Source organism: Equus asinus, chromosome 4 (genome assembly GCF_041296235.1).
Source record: "Equus asinus isolate D_3611 breed Donkey chromosome 4, EquAss-T2T_v2, whole genome shotgun sequence".
NCBI classification, from domain to species: Eukaryota; Metazoa; Chordata; class Mammalia; order Perissodactyla; family Equidae; genus Equus; species Equus asinus.
Window position 1 is genome coordinate 86089019 of NC_091793.1, and position 27653 is coordinate 86116671.

At 34.4% G+C, this 27653-nt stretch overlaps 1 protein-coding gene across 2 annotated transcripts in view; it reads left to right on the forward strand.

Annotated features, from left to right (window-relative positions):
- KYNU (kynureninase) overlaps positions 1-27653 on the forward strand; it is a 111297-nt gene that overhangs the window by 73293 nt on the left and 10351 nt on the right. For both annotated transcript variants that reach the window (XM_014852159.3, XM_014852160.3), the window contains exons 11-12: positions 25648-25700; positions 27544-27629. In XM_014852159.3, coding sequence (XP_014707645.2) covers positions 25648-25700; positions 27544-27629 — 139 coding nt within the window. The remainder of the gene's footprint in view (positions 1-25647; positions 25701-27543; positions 27630-27653) is intronic.

Here is a 27653-nt window from a genome sequence, read left to right on the forward strand (position 1 = left end):
GTATTATATCAACCCAAAGGGCAAGCAGGTGGAGTCTCAGGGGGGTGGTAGTAATCTACACAAATTCTTGAGAACACAAATGTTAGCAGTTTAACTCTGACCTTACAGCACAAGTCTATTACATTTGAGATTTCTTTCACCATTAACTGCCCTTCGGGGATGAGGAACAGAAGAAGGCCAAGGGGTTGTAGTGTGCTCACATGTGCCCCATCTCACAGAAGCGCAACATCCTCTAGACACTCTAATTATTAAGTCTATGCTCCCAGGAGAAAGACCATCTAGACAGACCAGATTCCCACTCCAGCTAGATCCCTGCTGGTCCATAACCTGAAGAATGTTCCTTGACCTCTCAGTGTTCTAGTATCTAAATAAAGATAACATCAGCATCTACCTCACAGGCAATTATTGTGAGAATAAAATGGGATGTTGCATGGAAAGCTCTAAGCACAGCCCCTTAAGCATTGCTGTGTAAGTGGTACACACAAGGAGGCCAAGTACTTTCTTGCCTCACAGTGAAGCTGCATGTAAACTCGTAGACTTTTGCCAGGTAGAAATCATTTTTCTCAACAGGAAACATAACCCCAAAGGTTACGGTTTGTGACCTTTAGGACATTAAACAGATTCGTATCTTTCACCAAGCTCATTTCATCAGACCTTTGACAGACGGTCTGTGTAAGTCTCCATTCCTTGAATTCTTTCTTGTACCGGCTTTACCATCTTCCCAGTTCCCTCACTAGTTAATGAGTTGAGTGAGATCTTTAAGTGTGTTCATTTTATATTTGTATGAGAGCCATGCTACTAACTTTTTGAAAATTGTATGTTATTAATTGTCGATGCATTTTAACTATCTGGCTTTGGAGACTGAGACAACTCAAATCAGGCTTGACTCAAGATTTCTCCTGATATGATGTCAGAGTGACTAATTCCAGTGTTGCCACTTCTACCCTGTAGTGGAATGTAAATTGCTATTGATATTGCAAACTTTGTGAAGTTAACTTTGTTGCTTACAAACGGGCGACATCTGGTGGCCAAACATGTTATTTCAAACAAATAGTATCCAAATAACATTTCCTGATCCAGTCATTCATTCTTTATCAAGTATTTTTAAAGTATACATATTTAAATTATTTTTCCTTTTATATCTTTTGACTATATATTTACAGTACAGTGGTGTAGTCAAATCCTTTGATAAAGAGGTAGAATAGGATGAAGGTGGAAGCTAGGTGAGGGGTATTCTAGGTGCATGGTTGAACAGAATGCTAAGGTTGAGGAAGAAGAGCATTATGGGAGTGGTTGGCCCACCTAATGTAGAGGGTGGATCCCAGGATATGTAACCCCGCATTGTAAAAGTTTAATATTCAGTGTATAATTTTGAAATATCTTTTATATGATATTTCCATTAGCAACTGGTAAATTACATCTGTACCAAGAAATTTCACTTTCTTTTTTTGTTTAAATAGACAATTTTGGCCATTGTTCACAACTGATGACCTAAGACTTTTTCCCAGAACCCTTTGCCAATAAAGAGAATGAGACCAGAGTCAATCCACTGCATTAAGCGTCATAACTCAAGCTGTTATTGTCAACTAGAATTTGACCTTTTCCTAGTTTATCATCACCTTTTCTCATTCCAGTGTCATATTCTAAACCTTTTCTGCAGCTAAGAATTATACTAAATTAGGGCTGGTTCTGAATAAATGCCATCTTGGTTTTTTTTCCTTGGAGCTGACTTGAATTCAGTCTATAACGTTAACAATTATTACGCTGAGTTATGAAGGGAAATACTTTTAATTGTAAGAATTTGACAATCAGAAATGTATCACTAAAAAATGTACTTTCTTGAATTCTTTTTTTTTACTCTATAAATGTTTTCTTTTCAGGTACACTTTAGGTCAATACTTAACCTTTTGATTTTAGGGGATTCAAAGATATCTGAAGCCCATAAAAAGATTCTTCTGTAAGAGCCCATAGACTGCAATTCTAAATCCTCCCCTTTTTTAGAGAGACTCTAGTATGAAAACAGGAAGGATAATTTGAGCTATTAAGATTTCTTCTATCACTTACTTTTTTCTGTGTCCAGAGAAATCACGCATACTAGAAAACTGCTGTTCCTCACTTTCCATGCTGGTGTAACAAACTTCCAAATGCTTTCATGTAGTCCATCTCTTGAAATACTCATTTCCCCTGGGATTTTTTTTTTTTTTTGAAGTTTTCTGAGTGCCCAAGAATGGATTCTGCTGATAATTTTGATGAAAATGCTAGAATTTCAAATCCTGCTAACACATTTCCATAATCAGCTAGAGGTGTTTGATTGAAGTCTTTAAATAGAGATGACATTTTAAAGGCTTTATTAAGGGTTTGAGTCATCTCCTTTACTGTAATAAGTGATTTGCAGATTAGAAAGAACCAACTGAAGAGCAAGGCTGACTTCAGTGCCTGGTTAAGGCAAATTTTAGAACTCAGAAATTTGTATTATTATTTGGCAACTTAAAAAAAAGAAGACACATCAAACAATATTCAGGAAAACCTAGCAAAGGATAAAAATAAGCATCAACAAAATTTAGCAAAAGAATTGAAAAAATTATAAGCTTATGCAATGCTTGGCCCAACTGTACAGTTAATGTTATATGGGGAGGTCATCTAATGCACAGCTGCTCTGGAGAATGCTGACTTGATATTTTCGATTCTACATTCCTCTCCAGGCAATGCTGGAGAATGCCACAGCTCAAAACTTATCTGTAACTTAATCTTCATTTTGATTTCTTAGTGATTCCTTCGGACTTACTATTTATCACGTCTTTGTCTAGTACCTGCATTAGGTCTCCTTGTTAGAGGCTGAGAGAACAAGGAGTGTAGGTGGTAGTAGCAAGGTGTGTCAATTCACAAGACTCCAGATGCTTTCAAATAGGATGAGCCAACAGCAATAGATTTCTCAATGAGAGTTTTCACAGAATCTCTATTTGAAATATGACCAAGGCCTCCCAGGGCACCTGTTCTACCTACTTAGCCTGTTTCTGGAGTTAGGTGATCAGTATTAACGTGCGTGGCTTTTCAGCCACAACTTCTTGACCTCTCAGCCGTGTTAGATATACTTGGCCATCTCCTTTGCCATGAATGTTTACCTCATAAGCTTCCAGTGTACCATTTTCTCTTGCTTCTGCTACAATGTATGTGATCACTGTTCTATATTTTACAAGGTTTACACTTTCGCTTTTTCATTGATTCTCTCCATGCCTCAACCTTTGGTCCTCTTGCCCAGGAGTGTCTCATTTACAGTCATGATTTCAACAATAGACACCAATTTGTATTTTCATCTTTACTCCTTGCTTATTTTTTAGCTCTTATTTTCATCTTATTGCAAATTGCAAGATCACCTGGTTATCAAAGTATTATCCCAGTTCCCAAAGATATGTGTTAATGTAGGAAAGCAAAGATTATCATAATAGGAAATAGTCATTAATGAACTACCCACTTACAAAACTAGCCCTTACTGAACACCCTTTCCCAATTAGTATCAGCATCTATCTCTATGAATTATTATAAAGAATCTTGATCTCTTGCTGATTATAGGATGTTTTAAATAACAGATAATGAAAATGGTTGTAAAGTAAAATTTTTAAAGAGATTCACTATTTCATGATGTGAGTGATACTGAAGAACTGCTGAATCACAAAATCACAGACAATGAGACTGTCAGAGTTAGAACCATTAACAGATGAAGGAGAGGAAATTAGACACGGTACTTCAGAAGCAAATTACTTGGATACCAAAGATTTAAAGGAAATGATGAATGCTTCAAAAATTTTTGTAGAAATGATCATCTTTATGGTCAATTTGAAAAATTTAAATGTAATTTGAAAGAGATTATATTTTGTTATCATCATATTTGTCAAAATACACCAAAAAATCAATACTTGACTTATTATATATTCTTTTTAATAATTAGCATGTTATAATTTTAATCTAAAGTATTAGTTAAATTTTTTATATAATTTTAAACTTTATATTTCAAGAGTATCTCAATCAAATCTTCTATTTTTTTCTCCACTAATTACTATAAAAGTTTGGTTACTGGTTTAAAATTAATTTATTTTAAATGACCTTTTCCCAGGATTCCATTTGTTATCATCAAATAATGAGAGTTTCCAACATATCTATATATCTTTCTAATCTCAAGAATTAAACTTGGTGAAACTTCCATTTTATTTTACTCCAACACAAGTATCCTTTCTAAGGTGCTCATTGCTTTCTCATGTAAAGAGAACGATCCTGAGTCAACTAAGGAGACATAACCAACAACTATTTTTGTACAAGAAACTTTCATAGATGGAAATAAATATAAGATATTGCCTCTGATTTTAAAATCTTACAATCCACTTGGAGAGGCACCATTCAATAGCCAAATAAATGATTTAAGTGACAGGTAACACGAGTTTGGAATATGTGCCACAAGGCAACTTCTTAACACATAACTGCTAGGTGAATTCTCAGACAGCCATAGAAGCAGTAGAGGGATGGAGGACGAACTCAGAGCTGCTTCAGAAAAGCTCAAGCAAGGCAGCGGGAAAACTTCCAGAGATGAATCCTCTGCAAAATGGAATGCTATAGTAACTAAGTGAAGAAATTTACTCTCTGTTACTTTGAAAGCTGAAATTGTTGTTGCCTATGAGAGAGATTTCACTTGATTAGTTTCATAAATTTAAGGAAGTATAAAGAAGAGGAAAGAATTACTTAAATGACATTTCTTAAAGGGATATGTCAAGTGATCTTTTCCTTTTTATACTCTCCACTAGAATTTTTATGGAATCTGAGTTATTGACTTAACATTTAAAAGTCTGCCTATTATGATAGAATTGCTCTTTATCTATTCTACGATATCTTAGAAATTATAAACAGTGGCAAAATCAAGTTTACTTTATGCTGTCTCTTAGTTCCAGAGCCATGAACATGGAGTGGGTTATGGCTGCTGTAAGCCCTAATCCCCAAATCTTCACTGTTAGGGATCCAAAAGAAGACAAATTGATAGAAGGAAGTTCATCTATGGAATCATGACATATAACCTACATGTGTCTTCATTCAGAAACTATTTTAGATCAAGAACTTTAAAAGGATCTCTCATCTTCTTGACTTGACAATTTTTTACTATGCAAAATCATCCAGATAATTTTTGTGTGTGGTGAATTTAAACTGTGATCATAGAAATAACCTTTAGGCACTGAGGTGTGATCATAGTTAAAAATAAGTTCAGTAAATAATCTGATGTTTCAGCTCAAGAGATAAAGTAATCCTGGCTCTTAAAAGAAAGCCAAAATAGTAACTATCGGTTTAAAAAGTTACATTAAAGCCATTCTTGCTCACAAATCACTACTCTCAGATAATGATGACATAATCATTAATTTGGGAAAATTGAAGTCCTTTGAAACCTCAAAATTTATTTTCCCTTCTAAAATTGCAGTCTAGTGTCTCTGAAGATATATGAGGTCAATGAACCTTTCAAACATAAAAAGTAAAACTTGTCAAAGAGCTTCAGCTCTTGTTTTAATTACTTCAGGTTTTGTCCCTAAAGTGACCTTTGGAATCTTCAGGGGTTTTTAAAATATTAACTATGAAGAGCTATTGCTAAACTTTTATTTGTTCTTGTTGAGAAAATATGTGTTTCTCTCTGGCTCTTTATGATTGCCAAAACAGCCACGGTGCAGTGATACATGCCGAGCAGAGCAGCATGGGGAACGCTCATCACACCGGAACCCACTGGGTCCTGGTGCTTGCAAGACTGGGGCAGGCTAATGTCACAGACCACGAGAACACTTCTGATATGTGGCTAAGAGCAAAGGTCTGAACTCACGTGACCCATTTTCTCTTTGTTCACCTGTTTTGACTCCAGAGGAGAGGATTTGATTGAGTGGGAATTATCCTTTTCTCTAGAATTGAGATCTGTCTCCATCATGACCAGTTCATGTATAGAGAGCTTGCCTTGGTTCCCATATAATCCCTACTCTAGTCAGCTTTGGTCAAGGTCTCAGGAGAATTGGCACAAGCCATTGCAACTTAGGCAGAAAATGGCCATTTGGCTCTTTCTTTTAAGGGGTACGTGATCCTTCTGACAATTCATCTTGGCATGTCCAATGTGATTGCTTGAAAAACTGGTTATAAATTTCTTTGAGTACAGGGACATTATCCTTTTGATCTTTCTTTACTTTCACAATCCACAATGCCCAAGAAAATATTTTTTAAAATTTTGTCGTTGAATATATGGCTCTTTCTTTACTCTCAGTATAAGAGACAAACCATCTTCTAGCATATGGAAGCATTTCTACTTCACAAGTTATTCTGGAGGGGGTATGATTTGCAAAATACTGTCAAATTAAATATGCATTTCCATATGTTTCTACAAAAACCAAATATATCCATGAAAGCTAGCTACAGACAACTTAAGAAATCCTTCACGAGTATTTTAATCAACATTGCAAATAGTTCTTTCTAAAGTCCTAAAGTCAGACATCATCTCTGTTTTTGTGCTTTTAACATCAATATTATCTCAAAGGATAATAAATTAGCATTTCAAAATCATAATATGTTTCAAGAAAGTATATGAGGAGAATTTTCAAAGGCTTTATTTGTTAATAAAACTTTCATGTCAAGAAAATATTGACTTAGCTCTTCTAAGGACAATATATTATTCTGAAACTTCAGTAAACAATTTTCATTAACTAAAACTAACGATATCAGGAAGTGCTTCATTATAACTATGCTTATACTGTTAGCTCACTGGACATATGGGAGCAAGCCTCCTCTTGAGTAAGATTGGAAGATATAATTGACTATGTGACAGGAGCTAGTGAAGCACTCTATCCTAACGATATTTACAGAAGAGTGGGCAAAAGAAAGGAGGAAAAGGAATTGAACTTTGTGATAGCTCCTCAAACTACTTTCCAGAGGAGTGTTAAATTTGTTGACTTAGAGCAGAGCAGAGCAATTGTGGATAGATGAATATTTTTTAGAAAACAGGAATTGGGCCTGCCCGGTGGCGCAACGGTTAACTGCACACGTTCCTCTTCGGTGGCCCAGGGTTCACCGGTTTGGACCCAGGGTGCGGACATGGCACCACTTGGCATGCCATGCTGTGGTAGGCATCCCACATATAAAGTGGAGGCAGATGGGCACGGATGTTAGCTCAGGGCCACTCTTCCTTAGCAAAAAGAGGAGGATTGGCAGATGTTAGCTGAGGACTAATCTTCTGCAAAAAAAAAAAGAAAAAGGAAACAGGAATTAATAGAGATCTTCTTTACCAACTAAGAGTGAATTGATAACTTCTAACTGTCTAATGTCGTGGATATATCAAGCCTTATAATAGTCATGCTCATGGACTGGTTGCTGGCATTATGGATGAATGTATAATTTACAGACTCATGCAACCTATGCTGTCAGTTTTCAAGATTCTTATTTGTCATTAGTACGTTTGAATCTGGTTCTGTCACTTAGCTGTGCTTTTACTTTTCCTACAAATATGCTGGTCATCAACTGCCTGGATTTAAGCTCTCCTTACTCTCTCTGATTTTTAGTTGTTTTTTTTTGTTGGCCTCTTGTTGTAGTTTATAGCTACTGCCTTCTCTGATCCTTATTCCTATGCACTAGTTCCACCTTCCCTATATTTACCAAAACTACTGTTACTTCTGGATTCCGATATAGCTGGAACTGTAGCAATGGTGTTTCTGTTTCTCAAGCCTTTCTTCTCACTCCACATGGTAGTTTAGCAACATTAATGCCCTGCTGTGAGGGATGGCCTAAGAACTGAACTGGGGGATTGTGTATCCATGAAACTAGGCTCAAATCCTACCAAACGGAACTTAGTTCCCTGACGGCAGAGTTTTACTATGCTCAAACCCATCCTTGTTTGCACTTGGTCATCCAAATTTGGTTGGTTGGCTAGAAAAGACTGCCAGTAGAGGCTGGAAGAAACACTTTGGCTCATGAGAGATGAGTAGAGCTTGGAACAAACAAAAAGATAGTGCAAAAAAGTCTATAATTATTCATGAAATGAAATTAGTATTTTCACTGAACATTGTGGAAGAATTTTGACTCATAATCCTTGAAGGCACAGCTACATAATGCCCCTAGACTACCCATGAACTCATTAAAGAAATTTTTATTGAGTTATACTATATTCCAGGCAATTTTTAAAGTGTTTAAGATGTATGGACACAAAAAGCAAGAGTCCCTGCCCCCGTAGAGCTTACATTCCAGCAAGGAAGACAGACGATAAATATAACAAACAGCAAATTATATAATATGTTTGAGGTTGATAAGTCCTATGGAAATAGGAAAAGCAGGACAGAAAAAGGAGGGATAGGAAGACTCTATGTGGGATCCTTGGCGATGTGCATTATTAAAAAGGCATTCAGGAAAGCCCCTGTTGGGAAATTTAGATGTGGATAAAGAGATCAAGGAGTTGAAGAGTGGGCCACGCAGTTATCTGGTGAAGAGAGGGCCAGGCAGAGGGAGTAGTTTATCACAGGCTCTAACACAACAGTGTCTTAAGTGTCTGAGGAACAGCAACGAGGGCAACATGGCTGGAATAGATGGTGCAAGACAGAGATTAGTAAATGAAATTGGAGAGATAAAGCAGTCCAGAAAATGCAGGTCCTTATATGGCAATATAAAGACCTAGAAACCACACCCATTTTGCCAGAAAAGTGACATGACATAGCAACTTTTAAAATGATTACTCAGGTGGGTTTTGTGGGAATGGTCTGTAAGAGGGTAAAGGTGGACTTTGGAGAACCTGCTGGGGAACTATTGTAGGAAGCAGGCAAGAGTAACAGCAATTCAAAGCAGGGGAGTAGCAGAGGAGGTGATGAGAAGCTGTAGGATTCTGGATCTTTTATAAAAGACAGGTGGCAGCACTCAGAAGGAAGCCAAGAACAGAAACATGGGTGTCAGTTAAGGGAGGTTTACAATTAATGAGAGTGAGCCGCTCACTATCTAAAATATGGTCACAGCAAATAGGGCGAAGAAAGCAGGACCGAGTTAAGAGTTATTAGGAAATTGAATCAAGAAGACACAGCAAAACGTTTGGATAGAGAGAGAAGAAAGAAGAGCGAATCAATGACTAACTTGACGTTTGGGTAAAGGGCTGGTACACTGTTAATCAGATGTCATACAGTTACTTCATTTATCAATAGAATAATATTTATTGAGCATATACTATGGGCAAAGCAGCATGCAAAGCACTGGGGATACAGACATGAATGAGTCCCCATTGTCCTGGAACTTACCATTCTTACCATTCAGTGTGAGCAGCAAAAGAAAAGAGAGAGGTTAGAGAGAAGTCGGAGGAGGTGATATTTGAGCTGACTGGAGAAATCTTCCTCTTAGTTGGACTGATGGGGACCAGGCAGTGGTGGGGTGTTCCATGCAGGGGATTTTATGAGCGTCTTTACAGTCAGGGACCAGAATATTGAGGTCCTTGCATTCCAAGTAAGGAATTTTGATTCTTATCATAAAGTAAAGGGAGCCACTGACTGCTTATGTGGAACAAAATTGCAAATTCAGGTCTCTTCACCTCTCCAGGTCTTGGTTTTCTCATGGGAAAAATAGTTAGGTCTGAGGGATTTCTGAAGTTCCCTTCCGGCTTTAAAACTCTGATTCTGAAGGGATTGAAATGAAACATCAGAATAAGGTGAACTGCTGGTAGGGATAGCTCAGAAACTAAAACCAACTTGATGGAAATTTATGTGTCATTGACTATGTCATTGACCTTGGTGACCCTCTTCCCCTCCACCTTTTTGTAACAGGTGGATGCAATAAGGCACAGTAAGTTCAGACTTTACTATAACTTTCTCGTCTTTTTCATTTTCTCAAGTATGAAACAGTGCTATTTATACATTTCTTAAAATTCAGCTGTCAAAATTTTTCTTATGAGAATTAAAACAATGTAAAAACTATTTGAATGAATAAATTTCTCATTACTTCCTGGATAAAAAAACTTTGTGGAACTTTTGATTCTGTGAAACATGATTATTCCATGAGGATTTTAAGTAACGTGCTTTGACTTGAGATTAGGTTACAGAGGACATTAGGATGTAAGATGACAAACATTTCAACTTATCCCCAATTGCTATTGCAGATTTTGTTTAAGAATAAACAATTATGCTGTACCCCAAATGTTCTGTGTTTTTTGCAATGCTGTAACAGTTTGTCCCATTCAGCACATTTTTTGAAGACATGAAAGCGGTAAGACAATTGTATTTAGTTCTAAGTTGTGTCCTTGAGAGAGACAGAGGGGAGGAGAGGGGAAGGAGGGGGAGGGGAAGAGGAAAAAGAAGAGGAAAAGGAAAAGGAACAAAAAGAAACTTATTCCAAGTCAGGTTCATATTCCTAAACACACACTTGAATTATTAAACATATGGTGATAAATTGTCAAATTAAAGGATACTATGAAAGCAGTCTTCTATACAAATGTACTTTCTTTAAAAAGATTGTGATCTAATTTCTTTATCTGTTAGATTTTACTCCAATGATGAACTGCATATTTAACATAGGTTAAAAAAACGGGGATAGTTGTTTTGTTTAGTTTTGGTGTGGTATGGGATGAGGAGAGGTAAGGGGTTTGCATAATCAGTTAAATTAATTCCGTTCATGAAATATTTAGGGATTCATACTGGAGATTCTGCCATTAAAGTCTTGTTAAGGAGATCAAGGAGAGTTTGGATATTTCATTTCATAACTCTTTGCATCCAAAATCATATTCAGTGGATCCCTGGTGACTTTCTCTTCCTGAATTTGAATATCATGCTTCAAAGATGGCTTATAATAAGTGATACTTTCCATTTGATAATACTTATTTGAAACTCCTTTTAGGAAATTTATGATGTTCAAAGAACACCAAAGCATATTAAAATCTTTACTTTTTATTATTTATTGGATCTCTGCCAACACTTTCTCTCAAAATTCTGTTAATATCTTCATTCTAAGTAAATTAACTCCCTGCTTGATTTTTAATTTTTGATGGCAAAAAATTCAAATTCCTAATCCAAGTACAATGAAATTGCAGCTTAATTATTGTTGTTCATATTTAGCTTGTAAATAGGATTTATGAACTTGTTGTGATAATAGCTACTAATGAAATAATTTAATGATTTTTAATTCTGCTTTATTAGCTTTAGAATATTTGTCTTTAAGAATTCATACCAAGATTTCATTTAGATTATATTTCTTTTGTGTTGATTTTACCTTTCTTACATTTCAAGTAGAGAGGTCTTAAAATGAATTTAACTTTCCCTTAAGTTCTTTGTGATGTATTTTGATTTGAATGAATACTTTTTTGAAATAATAATTTCTTTATTTGACTTTAAACAGCCCCACTCCATTTGTGATGACTTCCAGGTGTAATTTATGAGTGATATGTTTACCCACATTCACTAAATTAGATGGATTTTGAAGAAGAGGAATTAACCACAGAGATATAAAAGAACAAAGTCAAAAGAACAGTTTTTCAGGGGGAAGAAATAGCATTGTGTATGAAAAGAATGTGGCTGTCATCTAGCCTGGCATTCTGCCCGCTCAGGACCCTAGGTGCAGTATTTAAGTAATCTGGGGACTATTGCTTTATAGAATCTCTGATTCATTTTTTAAAAATCTGCACCAGATGATTTCGCACTTGTTTGTGAATATCCTTGGTCATAATGGTTGATATCTACTTTCGGACTTCAACAACTAATAATTGTTTTATCTTAGACTATTTATCACTTTGTCTTGGAACTTCAATTTTCTCATCTATACAATGAGCATAATAATAGTGTCTACTTCATAGGATTATTTTGAAGATTAAGCATTTACTGACAACAATGTCTGGCTCATAATGAAGGCTCAGTTAACATTTATTTTTGTTGCTCCCTAAATTATTAAAAGAGCTCCAAGAACCTAAATCAGAGAAAAACCACGCATCCTTAAGTTAAACTTGCTTGACTATTTTTCCAAGATCTTTGAGGAGTCAATCACTTGGGTTCACATTGTTCACCATCTATCAATTGAAAGATAATATGGGGAAAAAAGTTCATCTCTCTAACAGATTATTGTAGTAAATAGAATTTTTCTTACTTTTATTTTTTTATTTAAATTAACAATGTTTTTCAAAAGTTTAACCTAGTTATGGTAGGAATTATGTTAGTATGGGCTCTTATATTAAAAGATATATCATTGATGCTGTTTTCCATGAAAATATCCAGAGTAACCTAAAAGTATTAGACATTAAAGAAGAGATCCCGACTTGTTTTACTTCACAAGGGGTTATGGGTAAAAATAAATGTTAATAAACTAAAAAATGTCATTCTCTTGTTACAATATCCCATTTAAATAATTAAATTTCTTTTTATCAAGTAAAAGTGTAGAACAGTTAATTTTAGAAAGTTGCAATTATTTCCAGAAGAAATAACATTTAGAATTTCATTACGATTGAAGACGGATACTACCAATGATTAAAAGAACATGGTAATGATTAATACTTTGTATCAGAATAGACATGCAAAGGACGAAACACATCACATGAATAATCAGCGACAGTTGAAACGAGTCTACTACTGGCCCCGGACTTCAAAGCACATACAAGATGGAATATATCCTCCTGCCTTTTTTCTGGCTACATGGCAGAAGACTGTGTTTGTATTTATGGCATATTAAGTAGATTTGATCAATATTTTCTTCAAGTAATTACTTTGATCACTGAATTCAGTGACGTTAGTGTCAACTCTAGATGTTATATTTTAGTGCCATGTTAGATAGAAAATTATATTACCTTCCTGCTCTGGAGTACTCAGACCCCATTTCCTACTAATAGATAGGGAATTATGGTATAAATAGCATCTATAAAGAGATGTGATTTTCTTTCTTCTGTTTCACTCAGTCTACTTTCCTTCTTTTAATAACTTCAATATTTATGTTGATGAAACTGAAACTTTGCATCTTCCTTAGCCCCCAGTTTCATTTCTCTCAGGGTTTCAGTCCACTCAATGTCTCACTCCTAATGTCACATGTCAGCAATTCTGTCTTCCTTAGCTATTCCTTAATATCAAACATTTAAGTTACAGTCCATTTTCTTTCTCTCAATTCTTTCCACCTCACTACGTCTCCTGGATTCTTGCTTCTTGATGAAGAGTCACAGGTCCCACCCATAGTTAAGAGGGAAGAGGTCCACACAGAGGCATGAATGCCAGGAGGTAGTGAAGGTGGGTCACCCACTGACCCTATTGTTGAATTAATATTTATTTAGTTAGTTCCTACCCCCAGGCACACTCACACCCAGTAGGCTTTACACTCTTTGTGAGCAGAGACCGTTTGTGTTTTAGCTCACTGTACTTTATCTCCAGTTTCTAGCAAATTGGCTCATTAACTATTTTTGAAGAATTAATGAATGAAATATAGAAAAACTCTAATAAGCCTCGAAAAAAAAGATAGCTTAATTAGAAACACAAATGATAGAAATGGAGTCACTAATAGCAAGTATCAACTCTACTCTAAGTTCCATTAAACTATTTTACTTTATCCAGGTCTACTTCTAACTTGTACTCTTCTACTCAGCTTCCAAGGATGGGTCAGTGTCCCTGCAGGATAAGGGCTTAACTAGCTATATTCCTTTGGATGATCACTCAATCTCTGTAAGCCTTATTTTTCTCAAATCTAAGCGGTGGAAAAAATACCTACTTCAGAGTGTTGTTGCAAAAATAAGTGAGATGATATGAAACTGTTGTGCCCATTTCCGAGCAAACATGTCTTAGTTTCCATCCTTTTCTCCTTAGCAGTTCACTGTGCAAAAGCTTTGCTCAATCATGCCTTTTGAATAGGGTTTCCTGTTGACAAGAGAACCAATAATTTAAATAGCTAGACCACTCTTGAATGTTCTATGGGATTATATAACTTCCATCCAGTGGCGATATGGATGTCATGGCAGAGGGTGATGGTTGGTAAACCATTAGAATCTCCAGTGCGGATGGTCCAGAGTCTTTCACACCAAGTGTTAAATAACCAAATCTTTTTAAGTGAATAAATGCAAAAGGGTCATATCATCATCAAATAATGAGATAGACAACTTGGAAACAATCATAATATAATATTTGTACTTTTTCAGATATAAAATTAATTTTATAGATTCAGTCAATAAAGTGTAAAAAATGATGCGTTAACCTCAGTTAGAGAATCAGTTCTGATTTTTTTTTCTAAAGAACACATTTTTCCCTGCTTGTAGTCACCTGTTTCTTTCATATTTGGGTTATGAACATGTCATCAGTACTTTCAAGCGCAAGCTATTATTTCCTCCTGTGACACCATGTTCACACACCAGGTCTTTGATGTTTCTGTCAGATACACCCAGCAATCATCATAACTCATACTCTTGAATTTTTAATATCACTCCGCAAACAGAAATGACAAATGCCTAGTCCTTTTGCGAATACACAAAAATGAAAGAAAAGTTGCTAAATAAGAAATAAGTATTGAAATATTTGTCTAAGTTTTATTTTGATTCTATTAAAAAGAAATAGGGGAAAAACCATATTGCCATTTCTTTTTCATTACCCTGTCTCACAGCCACTGTATTTGCCTCAGATATTTAACAAAAAAAATGCCAAGAGGAAAATTTTGAATCCATTTCCACAGAAAGCATTATGTGCAAAAGGATTCATATATTATTTTTGATATGTAACTACAGAAGAAATCATTCTCTTTTACAAACTGCAGTATTTTTCTTCTCTTTCAAAAGATAAAAAGTAAAAAATAATAATAACAGTAATAGTCAATGCACCTGCTTTAAATGATGGCGAGTGGGTCTAATTCATTTAGGCTGGAACTCCTTCCTTAATTCCTCCTTTTTATGCAAACATAAAGGAAGAAGGACAGAGACTGAGTCCCCTCAGTACCCAGCTCAGTTCCATGCCTGCTGAAAGAACGGGCTTTTCATAAATACGCATCATGATAAACGTAAGTGCCTCAAATAAACACTTACTTTGTATGGTGGTTTTGTTTTCCCACTCAATTTAACTCTTTGCTATAGCCGTTGTGTGTTCAAATTAAGATAGGTTCTGATTCTGATATTTAATATAATAACATTTCAGAATTTTGATAAATATATTTTATTATTGATTCTAACAATAGATTTGATATATATTTTTAAGTTATATATGTAAATGTCATTAGGTCATAAATTTAGGTGAGCAAATAATTTTGTTTTCTTTATTTTTATCTATTAACTTATTTGAGGCAGGAAATTCAGGCTTGTAACTTCTAGGTAAGCTTAGTAACTTTTGTGACTTTTCTCAGTAAATTCAAAATTTTTAAGCTCTGACAGTTCAGAATTCTTTTCTTGTCCTTTTCTTCTTAGGATGGCATCTGAGGTTGCAGGGGTAGGTGAAATACAGAGCACTCAGACCTAAGTAAGGGAGAGGCATCTGGCCCACAGCCGTCTCCCGGAATCTGTTAAAATGTACCTGGCACACCCTCGGTCATCTGTTCCCCTTACTACTGCATCTTCCAAGATGTCTGTGGAGCTACCACAACCACATGCTCTTTACCCCAACCCTCTGGTTCCATTGGGGTTGCTGAGTCTCTGGGTCACTTCTACTCCCTTCTCTGGGGTCATAGGAATTTCTGGATACTCTCCTAGGTTGTAAAAGAAGGTGCTATCACAGCTCCATTCTGCTAACATTTTTACATGAAGACTAGGAGACCAAGCTGGCCTGGACGGATTCTACGCAAGCCCTCTGGATTGCCTCCTGGGTCTAAGGGAACATGGCTCAGGCAATTGCTTTCGTCAGATCTGTCCAAGCATGTCTGGAGTTCCCACTGACTTCTCAACCGTGCCAACTTCCGTTCCATAGAACTGAACTGGAGGTAGACAATGCAGCCTGGCTCAGTATTATGAACTTGAATCCAATATTTCTCTTGACTTTCTGCAGCTTCTCCTTCCTTAGCGTGAACCAATTTTATTTTATTTGCGGGTTAGGGTCCTTGTATCTTCTTTTCTCTTTTCTCTTTGCCATTTACTGCATAAACTTTGTGCTAGGCTATACGAGAAATGTGTTGATGAGAATTCTAAAATGTCTATTGCGAATCTGAAACCTTGGCTGTTAAAGACTACTATCTCTGCTCTACGTTTCAAAAACTTATTTTGGAACTCAAAGCTAAAAAGCTTCGTTACTATATACATCCTTCGATGTTCTCCACGTAAGAAATGATCCTAAAGCAATAAAATGTATTGATTTACTATGGAGAAGAAGAAAATTGTAGGAAACTATTTGTAAATGATGAGAAAAATTCTTAATTAATATCCTCAAAGTTTTTACTGCCCCCAAACATTTTTTTCCAACAATGTTACATCAGTAGTTGTCCCTGAATCTGGAGATTTTTCAAATCAGGGGAAATTGGCAATTACTGTGTGACTAAAAATATCATAGGTAGAAGGAACAGAATCCAAACTGGACCATCGGTTTTGTCATCAGATTTAGTACTTTGTTTTGGAAAAATCATTTGACATCAATTCTGAAGTTGAATATTAAGTACACACCTAGAAATTTAGTAAACAGTAAAAAAAAAAAAAATCAGCAGAATTCATTTAAGGTCAGCCAGTATAACACAAAAACAAAAATAAGAGTGGAAAAGGGAGGTGGAGGCAAATTGACCCACATAGTCCGTATGTGTGTTGGAGGTGGAGGACAGATCAGAGACATCATGCAAAATGCTCAGTGAGCCAAACAGAGTGGACCTATGACGGTTATTAACAGAGTCATTGCATACAACTGAAAATCTGGTCAGCTTTCAAATGCTAAATATTTCATGACTGGTGATGGATAAAGAACAAACAGTAACCTCTTAACACCCTTAAACTTTCTTATGTTCCCGGAGGCACAAAGACGTGCTAAATGTAAGCTTAGATATTTGTTCATTTACTTATGTAAAGTGTATTCCTTCTTATTTCCATGGTAAGATTTTTTTCCCCTATATTTTGTTCCTTTTTATTTTGTCTTGTTTATGGAGATAAGGATTGGCAGTAGGTAAGATTGCTGAAATATAATCATAGATTTTTGAGCATTGGAATGAGATCATCCACACTTCCCCTCAAAGCAAAATTTTTGTATTTTGGTATAGACAGAAATAAGTCATCTAGAAGTGGAAACTCAGATTTTACTAGAAATAAATAGTGTAGTTTAGACAGAATGCCAGCTTCAAACAATGAGATATTGATTGATGGGCTCTTTGAATTAAACTCAGTGGCTTTTGCTGAATTTAGAGTAATGCCAAATAAATGTTTTTGCCTGAACTGAGGAATTGCCTTTTCTATTTTCTCTGTTATGAAGTATATCCTATCTTTACTTTTCTACAGACTATTCAACATCTATCGTTTAGCTGTCAGTCTAAACATCAACAAGTTCTAGAATATAGCTTGCTCTCAAAATTTACTCTGTTGAAATATTTTGGCAAGTTAATTTTAAAAATAAAGTTGGCCCTGAGGCTTTTAAAAGTGAAAGTGGACAGCTATTCATAAGCATTAAGTTGATTATCATCATGTAAAATTTCACAGTTGCTGATTATTTCAGTTGGAATGAGATGATCTGTTCTTCACATTTGCAGCAAAACTTCATATGCAGTCGTAATTCAAATTCTGTGTTTTCATAGATACATCTTTCAATGGGTGAATATGTAATGTAGAAAAAGATCTGGTTATTTCTACTAGTATTATTAAAGTTTTCCTTTCTTCTACACAATATAAGTTGAGGATTCTCCAAGTGCACGTGGATTTTATAAATCATTACCAGAAAAGTCTCAGGTACCTTGTTATAATTGTCCTATACATCAGCTCTCAATGTTTTTCGATGTAAATATCCATTATGATAAACTTCAGCATGTCATATAAACAATTGTCATAAATATTTTTCCTCTCAGTTTACTCCATTGAGGGAGTTCAGTTACATGAGCTCATTTATATTAGACTTGAGAAAGTTCTGACTTGTATTCTAACCAAAAAATATTTTTAACTTTTGGTAATTGTGCTTTTACAGTTTGGTTCCAGTTTAAATGAGAGATTTAAAAAGTTAAAAGAAAAACAAGTTTTAAAAAATGTTGAATAAATTTCAGATGACGCCTCTTCAATACAGACTGGCTACATCTCAAATGGTTGACATAATTGTCAATTACACAACATGGAGTAGTCTGCCTTGAGAAAGTCACTTAACTCCTAGAGAGCCTTATCCTTTCTTAGCTCTAGGACTTTGTACAGGTTGCTTTGACTATCCGGAACACTCTTTTCTTCCTCTTTTACTAAAACATACTCATCCTTCTGCTCAGATTCTTCGACAGAGCATCCCCTGACCATCCCATGCTGGTTCAGTTACCCTAACTAATGCTTCACCTTCCAACTATTTACTACACGTCACAGCACCTACATCACAAACACTCTTCTATAAACTGCGAGAGGCATGTGTCTGATCTCATGAGCTTACACTCTTGTTAGGGGAGAAAAACAAAAATAAGCAAGTAATTATTTAGTATGCATAAAAAATACTGTAACTTCTATTTTACATCTTGATTTCTTGGTTTCCTGTCTATTGTGATTATTCCCTTTCGGGGCATAGAACTCTTCCTCATTCACTTTTAATTTAACAATTATATGGTATTTTATTATATAGATTTACCGTTATTTATAAAAACAGCCTCCTATTGAAGGAATTTTAGGTTTTTTTCAATCTTGGGCTATTACTAAAAGGAGTGTAATGACTATACTTATACATAATTTATTTCGTACTTGTACAAGTTATGATGAGGAAATTCCCAGAAGTGAATTTGGTAGGTCAAAGGATACATGTATTTGTAACTTTTAGAGCTTTTATTCATTTGTTCTCCAGAGGAGTGCATCGACATATACTCCCACAATATGTGAGAGTTACTCTTTACTCATGCTTATATCAACAGCGTGCATACTCAAATCTCTGAATATTTGCTGATCTTAGAGGTGAACAATGGTATTTCAATGTAGTTTTAATTTGCATTTTTCTTATCATTAGTAAGCAGAGAGCTCTTTTTTTCTTTTTAACTTTTAAGAGCCATTTTCCTTTTCTATATGGTCTATTCACATCTTTTGGTCATTTTTCTTCAGTCATTATTTTTGTGTCATTGATCTCTAGATATTTTTATACCAGGAAGATTAACCTCTTGTGACACGGATTGCAAATAAATTTTTTAAATAGATTGTTGCCTGATAGAACTTGCTTTTATAATTCATTAGTCTATGGAAATGATCTTATGACTTTATTAATATAATGAATTGTATATTAATTGATTTGTTAACACAGTACCACATTGTTTGCATTCTGAGGTTTTATAATATAGTAATATTTTGTAGAAATATTCAACTTGATTTGCTTTTATTTTTTAGGGAGCTTAGTGTGATTTGTTGTTCCATATGGCCTTAGAATCAGCTTCTCCAGTACTGTATAAAAGAAATAAAATCCTTTCTCTTTTTTACTGGTATCATTAAATTTATATGTCAATTTGAGGAGAATTGACTTTGTTCTTGATGTTGAATACCACACAGGTTTTTTGGTGGTGGTGTTTAGATTCAGGAGTGTTGTAAAATTTTCTTTGTCTAGGTATGGAACAATTGTTGGTAATATATTTGTCTGTTGAAATATCAAATTTCAGATATTTATTTCTCATATTGATTTCATACCAGACTAATAAATTATATTTTTGTTCATATAAGGTATAAAATTATATAATTTGAAAGCAATGATAATTTACTTCCTCTTTTCCAATTTTTATAACTGCAAAATCTTAGTATTAATGAAAGTACCTTTGGTGTTTCTCCTTAAAGCCCAAGTTTAACTTTTAGGCTGACAGATTTATTTCATTGCGATAAGTATCTTCCTATTACTATTTTTTTTAGTTTAGATTTTCTTTAATTAAGAATAGTTGCAGAACATTGAAAATGTCTTTACAGGGTCTATGGAGATAATCCTATGATTTCTTTTTAGCTTTATTAATATAATGAACTGCATATTAATAAATTTGCTGATGTAGAGCCATTCTTGCATTTCTTAAATAAACCCTACTGTTCCTAACACATTATTATTTGAATGTCCTGTTTGAATCTCTTTTTAAGATTTTTGTATTAATATTCTTAAGTCATATTGGCTTGTAATTTGTGTGCGCAATTCTAACTGGTTTGATATTAATATATTTGTTTCAAAAAAAAAATGGAAATCCCTCCCAAAATGCTTTTTTGTTTTGTTTTTGTTTTTAATGCTCTGGAATAGTTTAAATAGCATTGGAATTACCGACTCTGGAAAGTGTTGGTAGAATTTCCCTGTGAGACCACCTTCTTTTATGACTTTTAGATGTTTGAGATGTTTATTTGGTCTGTTAAAATCCATTGGTTTAGATATTAGTTCTCTTTTGGTATTAGTTTGGATAAATAACATTCTCTTAGAACACTATCCCTTTTTATATAGGTTTTAAAACTGATTTTAGCAATCTATCTCTCATGATGCTTTTACTTTTCTGTATTTTGTGATTACCCCTTCCCATAATGTTTTATTTTTCATGGCTACACTGTCTTGTGCGTTCTCAATTGATTGATATCCTCTTCCTCTCCCAAACTGATTTTTAACTTAAGTATCAATGTAACTTATTTTATGTTTTCTAACAATTAATTCCAACTTTTGTCTTTATTAACTGCATATGACTGCTTTATTTCAGTTTATTTTCTTATTCTTTGTAACATTATGGATTTATTTTCTTTAACATTTTAACTTTTTTGTTCATCTGAAATTTAAAGCTATGAAATTTTCTCTATGCACTATTCTAGCAACATCTATAGTGTTTTCATTATCATTCTGTTAAGGAAAGTCTACCAATTTAGTTTGATCATAAAAGTAATTTGAGATAAACTTTATTTTAATTTACCAGGTAATTGAGTCTCTTCGTTTGTGTGTCTCTTATTAATTGCTAGTTTTATTGGACTGCAATCAGAAAATATAGTCAGCAATATATCCACTTTAAAAATATTAAGGTTTTTTTGTAGTTAGTTCTGGTCAATATTTTATGAGCACTTATAAAGAAGCTATAATCCGCATTTCAGGGCAAAGCATTAAACATTTATCAATTAAATTTACCTTCTTAATTAATATTTTTGTCCACTTGATCTGTCATAATCTCAGAGGTTAGTAAAATGTTTCAACCACAGGATATTTCTCTCTCTCCTTGTAGCTTCTGTAATGTCTGCTTTATGAATGTTACTGCTCTGTTACGTGATGTCTAGAAATTTTATCTTTACTGTAAATTATTTTAATTCATTGGCATTATAAATCATACTTCTTCAAATCATTTAATTCTTTTCGGTCTGCTGATATAAAGATTACATCCACACTTGCTTTATTTTTGGATTTTCCATTTTTACCTGTGTTCATCCTTTTATTCTGTTTCTTTCTGAATCACTCATTTTAACTGATTCTCTTTGATTTGTGGTATAATCTGATAACTTTGTCTTTCAATACGTGAATTAAACCCATTGACTTTTATTGCTTTGACAGCTATGGCTGGTCTTAATTCAGTGTCATTTAATGCTCTATTTTCTGTTCCTAGAGCTTTTAAAGTCTTTTGACATGAGATTTGTTTTGCTTTTTTGGCCATTATTTTTCAGTTAATAGTTATTCTAATATTTAAGAAGATTTTAATTTAAAATTTTTTCTTCTTTCTTTTATTGGTTCCCTTCCATGAGCAATCGTAGATGTAGCAGATTTTCTCCTCCTTTTCTGCCTAACCTCCCATCACCCGGTGATTTAGTGAGTTTTCACTTTCTTGGTGTTTACTTTGCATTCTTAGATCTGATTATACTTCTATTACTTAATTCATCAGGTTTAAATTACAGATGATCAGTATAATTAATTTACTTCCCCTTTTGCAGGTTGTTCATTTTTACACTGTCATAACATTTTCTTTCATTTTATTCTGTCACTTTAATACCCATCTTTGTTTAATCTTCGTCCTATAATTAAATACATTCAATATCCACCACATATCTTTTTGTCATAATTTCCTCAGTCATTTCATGCTAACTTTAAGTTTACCCTCAGGAAGATTTTCATGAAGAATTCATGGGAAAAATATTAGCCAAATTCTTACTTGCACCAATAACCTTTATAGTTTGGTTTACCTAAACATAATATTCGTGCGTTATGTTTTCTTTCTTTTTCTTTGAGTATTACATAAGTATTTTTATATTTTCTGCCACTGAACAGTTGCATATAATAAATTTGAAACCAGTCTTATGTTTTTTCCTTTATCCTGTCTTCACCTTTTTGCCACAATTTTTTTCTTCATCCTTAAAGTCCAATAACTTTAATAAATTATAAATGAAATTGGCCACTCTGGGTTAATTCCCCCAACTTGCTCAGATAATGTTGCATTTTTTCAATATGTAGATTCAAATCAATTTTTATTTAATCAGAGTTGTCTTGAATTATAACTTTTTAAAAATTCTTCCTTTTTTTGCTTTTCTTCTTTGGTAACTCACTTTGGTTATGATAGAACTTCTTTGTCTGCTTATTATATTTATCATTTTCTCTCTACATTATTTTAAATCTTTCTGTTTTCTCTTTCTTTCTGTTTATTTTTTCCTCACAGCCACGCTTCGCCCCTTGCTGTCTTTCTGTAGTTTCCCGACTTCCTTGCATTCCTTCCAATTCTTCTTTATTTCTTTCATGTGTTTTATTTCTCTTTTCTAACTCTTTCTTGATTTCTACGAGCTCATTTTCATCCTCCTACTGTCAAGCTATATCAGTCCCATTTCGGTATTTCTACTTGGTATTTTTTCATCATATGGACTATTGTTTCATTAAGTTTCTATTTATTTATTTATTTATTCACTTATTTTACATTTTCATCAGATTTCTGGAAACCTTTTCCGGTGCTTGTTTCTTTTGCTATTTTTACATTTTTCATGTAGAATCTTTGTGGCAGTGCAATACCCCATTCTTCTTTCGTTGTTCATCACTGAACCAGCTGAATTTTTCTAGGTCAGCAATTTAGGGGTGATACCTGCATGGAGCTTAGGGGAGAGGACTGGGTGGCCTTTCAGGTTTCTCATGCTTCTCACTCTTAGGGCTCCTCTCGATTCTTCTTATGGTTCTGCCTCCTCCTTTTCTTCGTAAGGTCTAATACAGCAGCCATTCTGAAAATGATCCTGCTCACCCCTGTTCTTTACCTGTGGTTGTATCAAGGGTATCACTCTTGAAATTCAAATTGGAAAACCTTGCCTTCACTTCAGAAAGTATATTTTTACCGGAATTTCCTTAGATATTATACCTCATGGGCTTTCACCACTCTGCCCTGATTCTTTCCTCTACTTCCTCGTATGCAGCTTCAGCCTATGTTAGCATCTCAGGCAGAAAACAGGAGTGAAGATAGAGCTGTTTGATAGATTTTGAGAAAGAATGATTTGAAATGAGAGAAGAAATGTTAGAAACAAGGTTTGAAAGGTATATATGCTATGAGTTTTTTGAAATGGCTGATATGCTATACACTTTTCCCTTTAAAAAAGGGAAGCCATAGAATATTTTAAGTGGTAGGGTAAAAAGATTAATCATTTTACATAATTAACCAGATTCTGCTGACTACTTCTACGTAAAAATATACATATGAAAAATGTACAAAATAAGCTAGTTCTTTTTCCTTTTATTTTAAACTAACTTTTAAGTTAAGAAAAATCTGAACTAACGAATATGGGTTATAGTTATAATTAGAACTTTTCTCTGATGCAAGAACAACACACGCTCAGGGGCCGGCCTGGTGGCGTCGTGGTTAAGTTCTCGTGCTTTCCTTCAGTGGCCAGGGATTCAAAGGTTCAGACCCCGGGCGCAGAGCCAGCACCACTCATCAAGCCATGTTGGGCATCATCCCACATAAAATAGAGAAAGATTGGCAACAGATGTTAGCTCAGGTCTGATCCTCCTCACACGCACACACACTAGAAAAATAAAAGCTTTTTAGAAAATCCTGGAAAATGTAGATGTGAATAAAACAGAAATTAAAAATTTTAGCATCTTGGCCAGAGTTACATATAAATGTATACCTTATATTTATTTTTCTAAAATTGGAATAATACTCTAAATATTGTTGTCTCCACTTTATTCTTTTGAATATATATTCTTTTAAATAGGATTTTTTATAATGGCTACAGAGTATTCCGTCATATGAAAGCAGTATAATTTATTTTATTAATTCTCTTTTACAAGATATTTATGTTGCTTTGACACTGTGAATAGTATTGTGCTAATTGTCTTAGTACATACATCTTAGAGTACTCCAAATAGTGTAATCCAAATGGTCGTTTGGATAAATTGGAAACATTTTTTACCAATCTTCCTCTTTTTACTTAAGGATGATTGTCACTGGGTTAACCTCTGTGACAGTCTTCCTCTGTTTTGTATGTGGGATGCCACCACAGCATGGTTTGATGGGTAGTGTGCAGGTCTACACCCGAAATCCAAACCTGTGAACCCAGGGCCACCAAAGTGGAGTGCATGAACTTAACCATGATGTCACCAGGCCGGCCCCTTGTCTGTCTTTTTAATACAGAATTTTAAATGTTTATGAATCTACTGATATGTTCCTGAATATTTTCTTTTGTTTATATAATTAGAAAGAAATTTCTCTTTTGAAAACCAACTAAGTATCTGAATATATTGTCTTCGTCTTTGCATTTTTTGAAATGTCACAATTACTTATTAAATTCTCATATAATCTAGGGCTGTTATTATATTTTCTGTCATTCTGTCTGCTTCTTTTACTAGTACTCTGGTCATTCATTTAATGAACTTTATAATATGCTATATAATATATAGCATACTCACCTGTATAATCTTCTATATCAAAATTTATTATTCTAAATCGTATATTGTATATAAACTTAAAAACATTTTACCAAGTTCCAAAAAAAGTGCCTTGGAATTTTTTATTTTGGCAACATTAAAACTAAAAGATTTTTTAGGGAGAATTGATTATCAGAAATATTGTGTCACTCTTTCTCAAATTTTATATTTTTGTTGAACTACTTTGTAATTTTTTTCATGTAATATGCACACACACATCATGTATGATTTTTCCTATATTTTTGTATTTTATGTCTGGCCAATTAACATTCTTATTAAAATATGAAAGTAACCAATTTCTTTAGGGAATTATTAAAAAATTTTCAACAATTATATAGGTCACTTCTGTACCATTTCTCTTTAGGAGATTGATTGCAAAAAACATATTATTGTATTAATTGCTTTTCCTTTTTGAGCTTTTATCATTGTTTTAAAATCTAAGAAAAACAATATTTTCGTTCATTTTATTTTAAATAAAAAAAGTGGTTATATGGAGCTCTTCAGATGATTTAACTTCATAAAAATAATATATCTAGTAATATGAATACATTGATTTTATCCTCATTCTTGATAAGGTTATAAATTTTAATAACCTTATGATATCTTGTAGCATTTATAGTTTACACATTTGATAAATCATATCACAAATTGTTTTAATATGCAGGCCCCAGATTCCTATGTTAATTGTGGCTATTTTTGTAGACCAAAATATCTAATGTTGTTATTTATATTTCAGGTTAGTGGGATGGTTTGGCCACGAACTCAGCACCAGATTTAAGATGGATAACAGTAAGTGCATTCAATTTTACTTCACAAGTCATTTTATTTTAACTTTATTTCAATTTTCATCTGTCTTTGTATGATACGTAATATACATGCCTCATGGAGAGTGCACTTTGAAAATGCCACTGAGAATTCTTAAAATAAGAAATGACATTTCCAGAGTGTAAGACTAAGTGTTTGTAGATTTTAGCATGATTTTGAATCTACCCCTTTGTAGGGAGATACGAGAAAGTGAGAGCTAACATACAAGGTTCAGATCTCATCAATATGGAGCACCCAACGCGTCAGGCGGTGAGGACAGGAAGAAAGTTTTGGCTTGGAGTCAGACCCAGGGAGACTTAGGTGCCAATCCCACTTTGCTGCTTAATAATTTTGTGATGCTGCTCACATTATATCATCTTGGGATTTTTTCCTTCTTATATATATAATATAAATAATAATATCTATGTCAGGATTTTGTTTGAGGATAAGACAAGTTCAAAGCTGTAAATCAAGTAGCACATAGGAGTGCTATTTTATAAATTTCATTTTTGTCTCTCTCTTTACCCAAATTGTCCTCCTTTTATGACTTTTGCCATGTATCAAACCATAACAGTTACACCCCAGTGGTTAGAAATGAAAGTACAGGGAGCATAGGGGGATCCCAAACTGCCCTACATCTTTCTCCTGAGTGACTCTATTCTTCAGTCACATGGGATTCAGAAAGCTTCCTAAACGTTTTGACAGTTCAACTTCAGTGTGATCCTCTAGATTGCTTCCAACCTGAGATATTATTTTAAATATATTCCCATTTGCAGCAACCAAGATGCCAAGGATCAAGATGGCTTCTTCCGGTCAAATAATGAAACCTGTATTTTATCTTGGTGGCTGAAATAATCAGCTCTGCTATTATGCCAGTTACTTCAGTTCCTTCTGATGGGTCTTATTATCTGTAAAGGAGGGAACTGGGATAGATCAGGTTGGGAAGGTTTTTCTGTGAAGGGCCAGACAGGAGATATATTAAACTATGAGAGCTATACTGTCTCTGAGGCAAATGCTCGACTCGGCCATTGTAGTGGCAAAGCAGTGACAGACACACATACGTGGAGGAGTGTGGCTATGTTCTAATCAAACTTTGTTTACACAGTTTGCCTAACTCTGGATTAGGTGACTCTCTAAAGACTCAGAGTATTCTAGCATTCTTTTAGTCAGTCTTAGTTTTAGTTTGATCTCTAACTAGCAATCTTAACGCTATTGGATTTAAATTGCTGCTATTTAATCTAATTAATTCTAATTAGAGTAATAACCTCTATTAATTTACCTTTTTAATACATCATACTTAGGCAGATCAGTTTTTAAAAGGCCTTTTTCCCCTCCTAAGAGAGGTCACTTGACCTAATAATCCTAGTGCTAAAAGTCATCTTCATAGGTCATTTCATTCATGTTTCTGCCTTTGGTGACATTACAATTATGAGCCATTCAAATATTGTTTTCCTCTCATTGGCATGGTCTCATAATAGAAAAGCAAAGATGGGTCAGAACAAGGATTGCTGCCTTGGCATCGGGAGGGCGTAGATGGGGCCCAGAAAAGCTTCAAGAAGAGGCGTTTTTACCTCGTTTCTAAGAGCTGTGGTGTTTGGTAGGCTGCAAAGGAGGTGGGAGCAGGGGAGACAGATACTGCAGGCAAAGGGGAAAGGTGCCAGGATTTTAGGTCCAAAAAGTTTCTCTTAAATATCTCAGAAATTTTAGGAATAAACATTTTTAAGTCTTATTTTTTCTTCCTACTACTTTACTGTCATTAAAAAAAAAATCTATGAAGGACACTTTTTAAGGTATTTTCTATAAGAATGACATGATATTAATTTTTCAGAACTGCAGTTAATCCCTGGGGTCAATGGATTCCGAATTTCCAATCCTCCCATTTTGCTGGTCTGTTCCTTACACGCTAGTTTAGAGGTAAGAGATCTATGCTCCAACTTT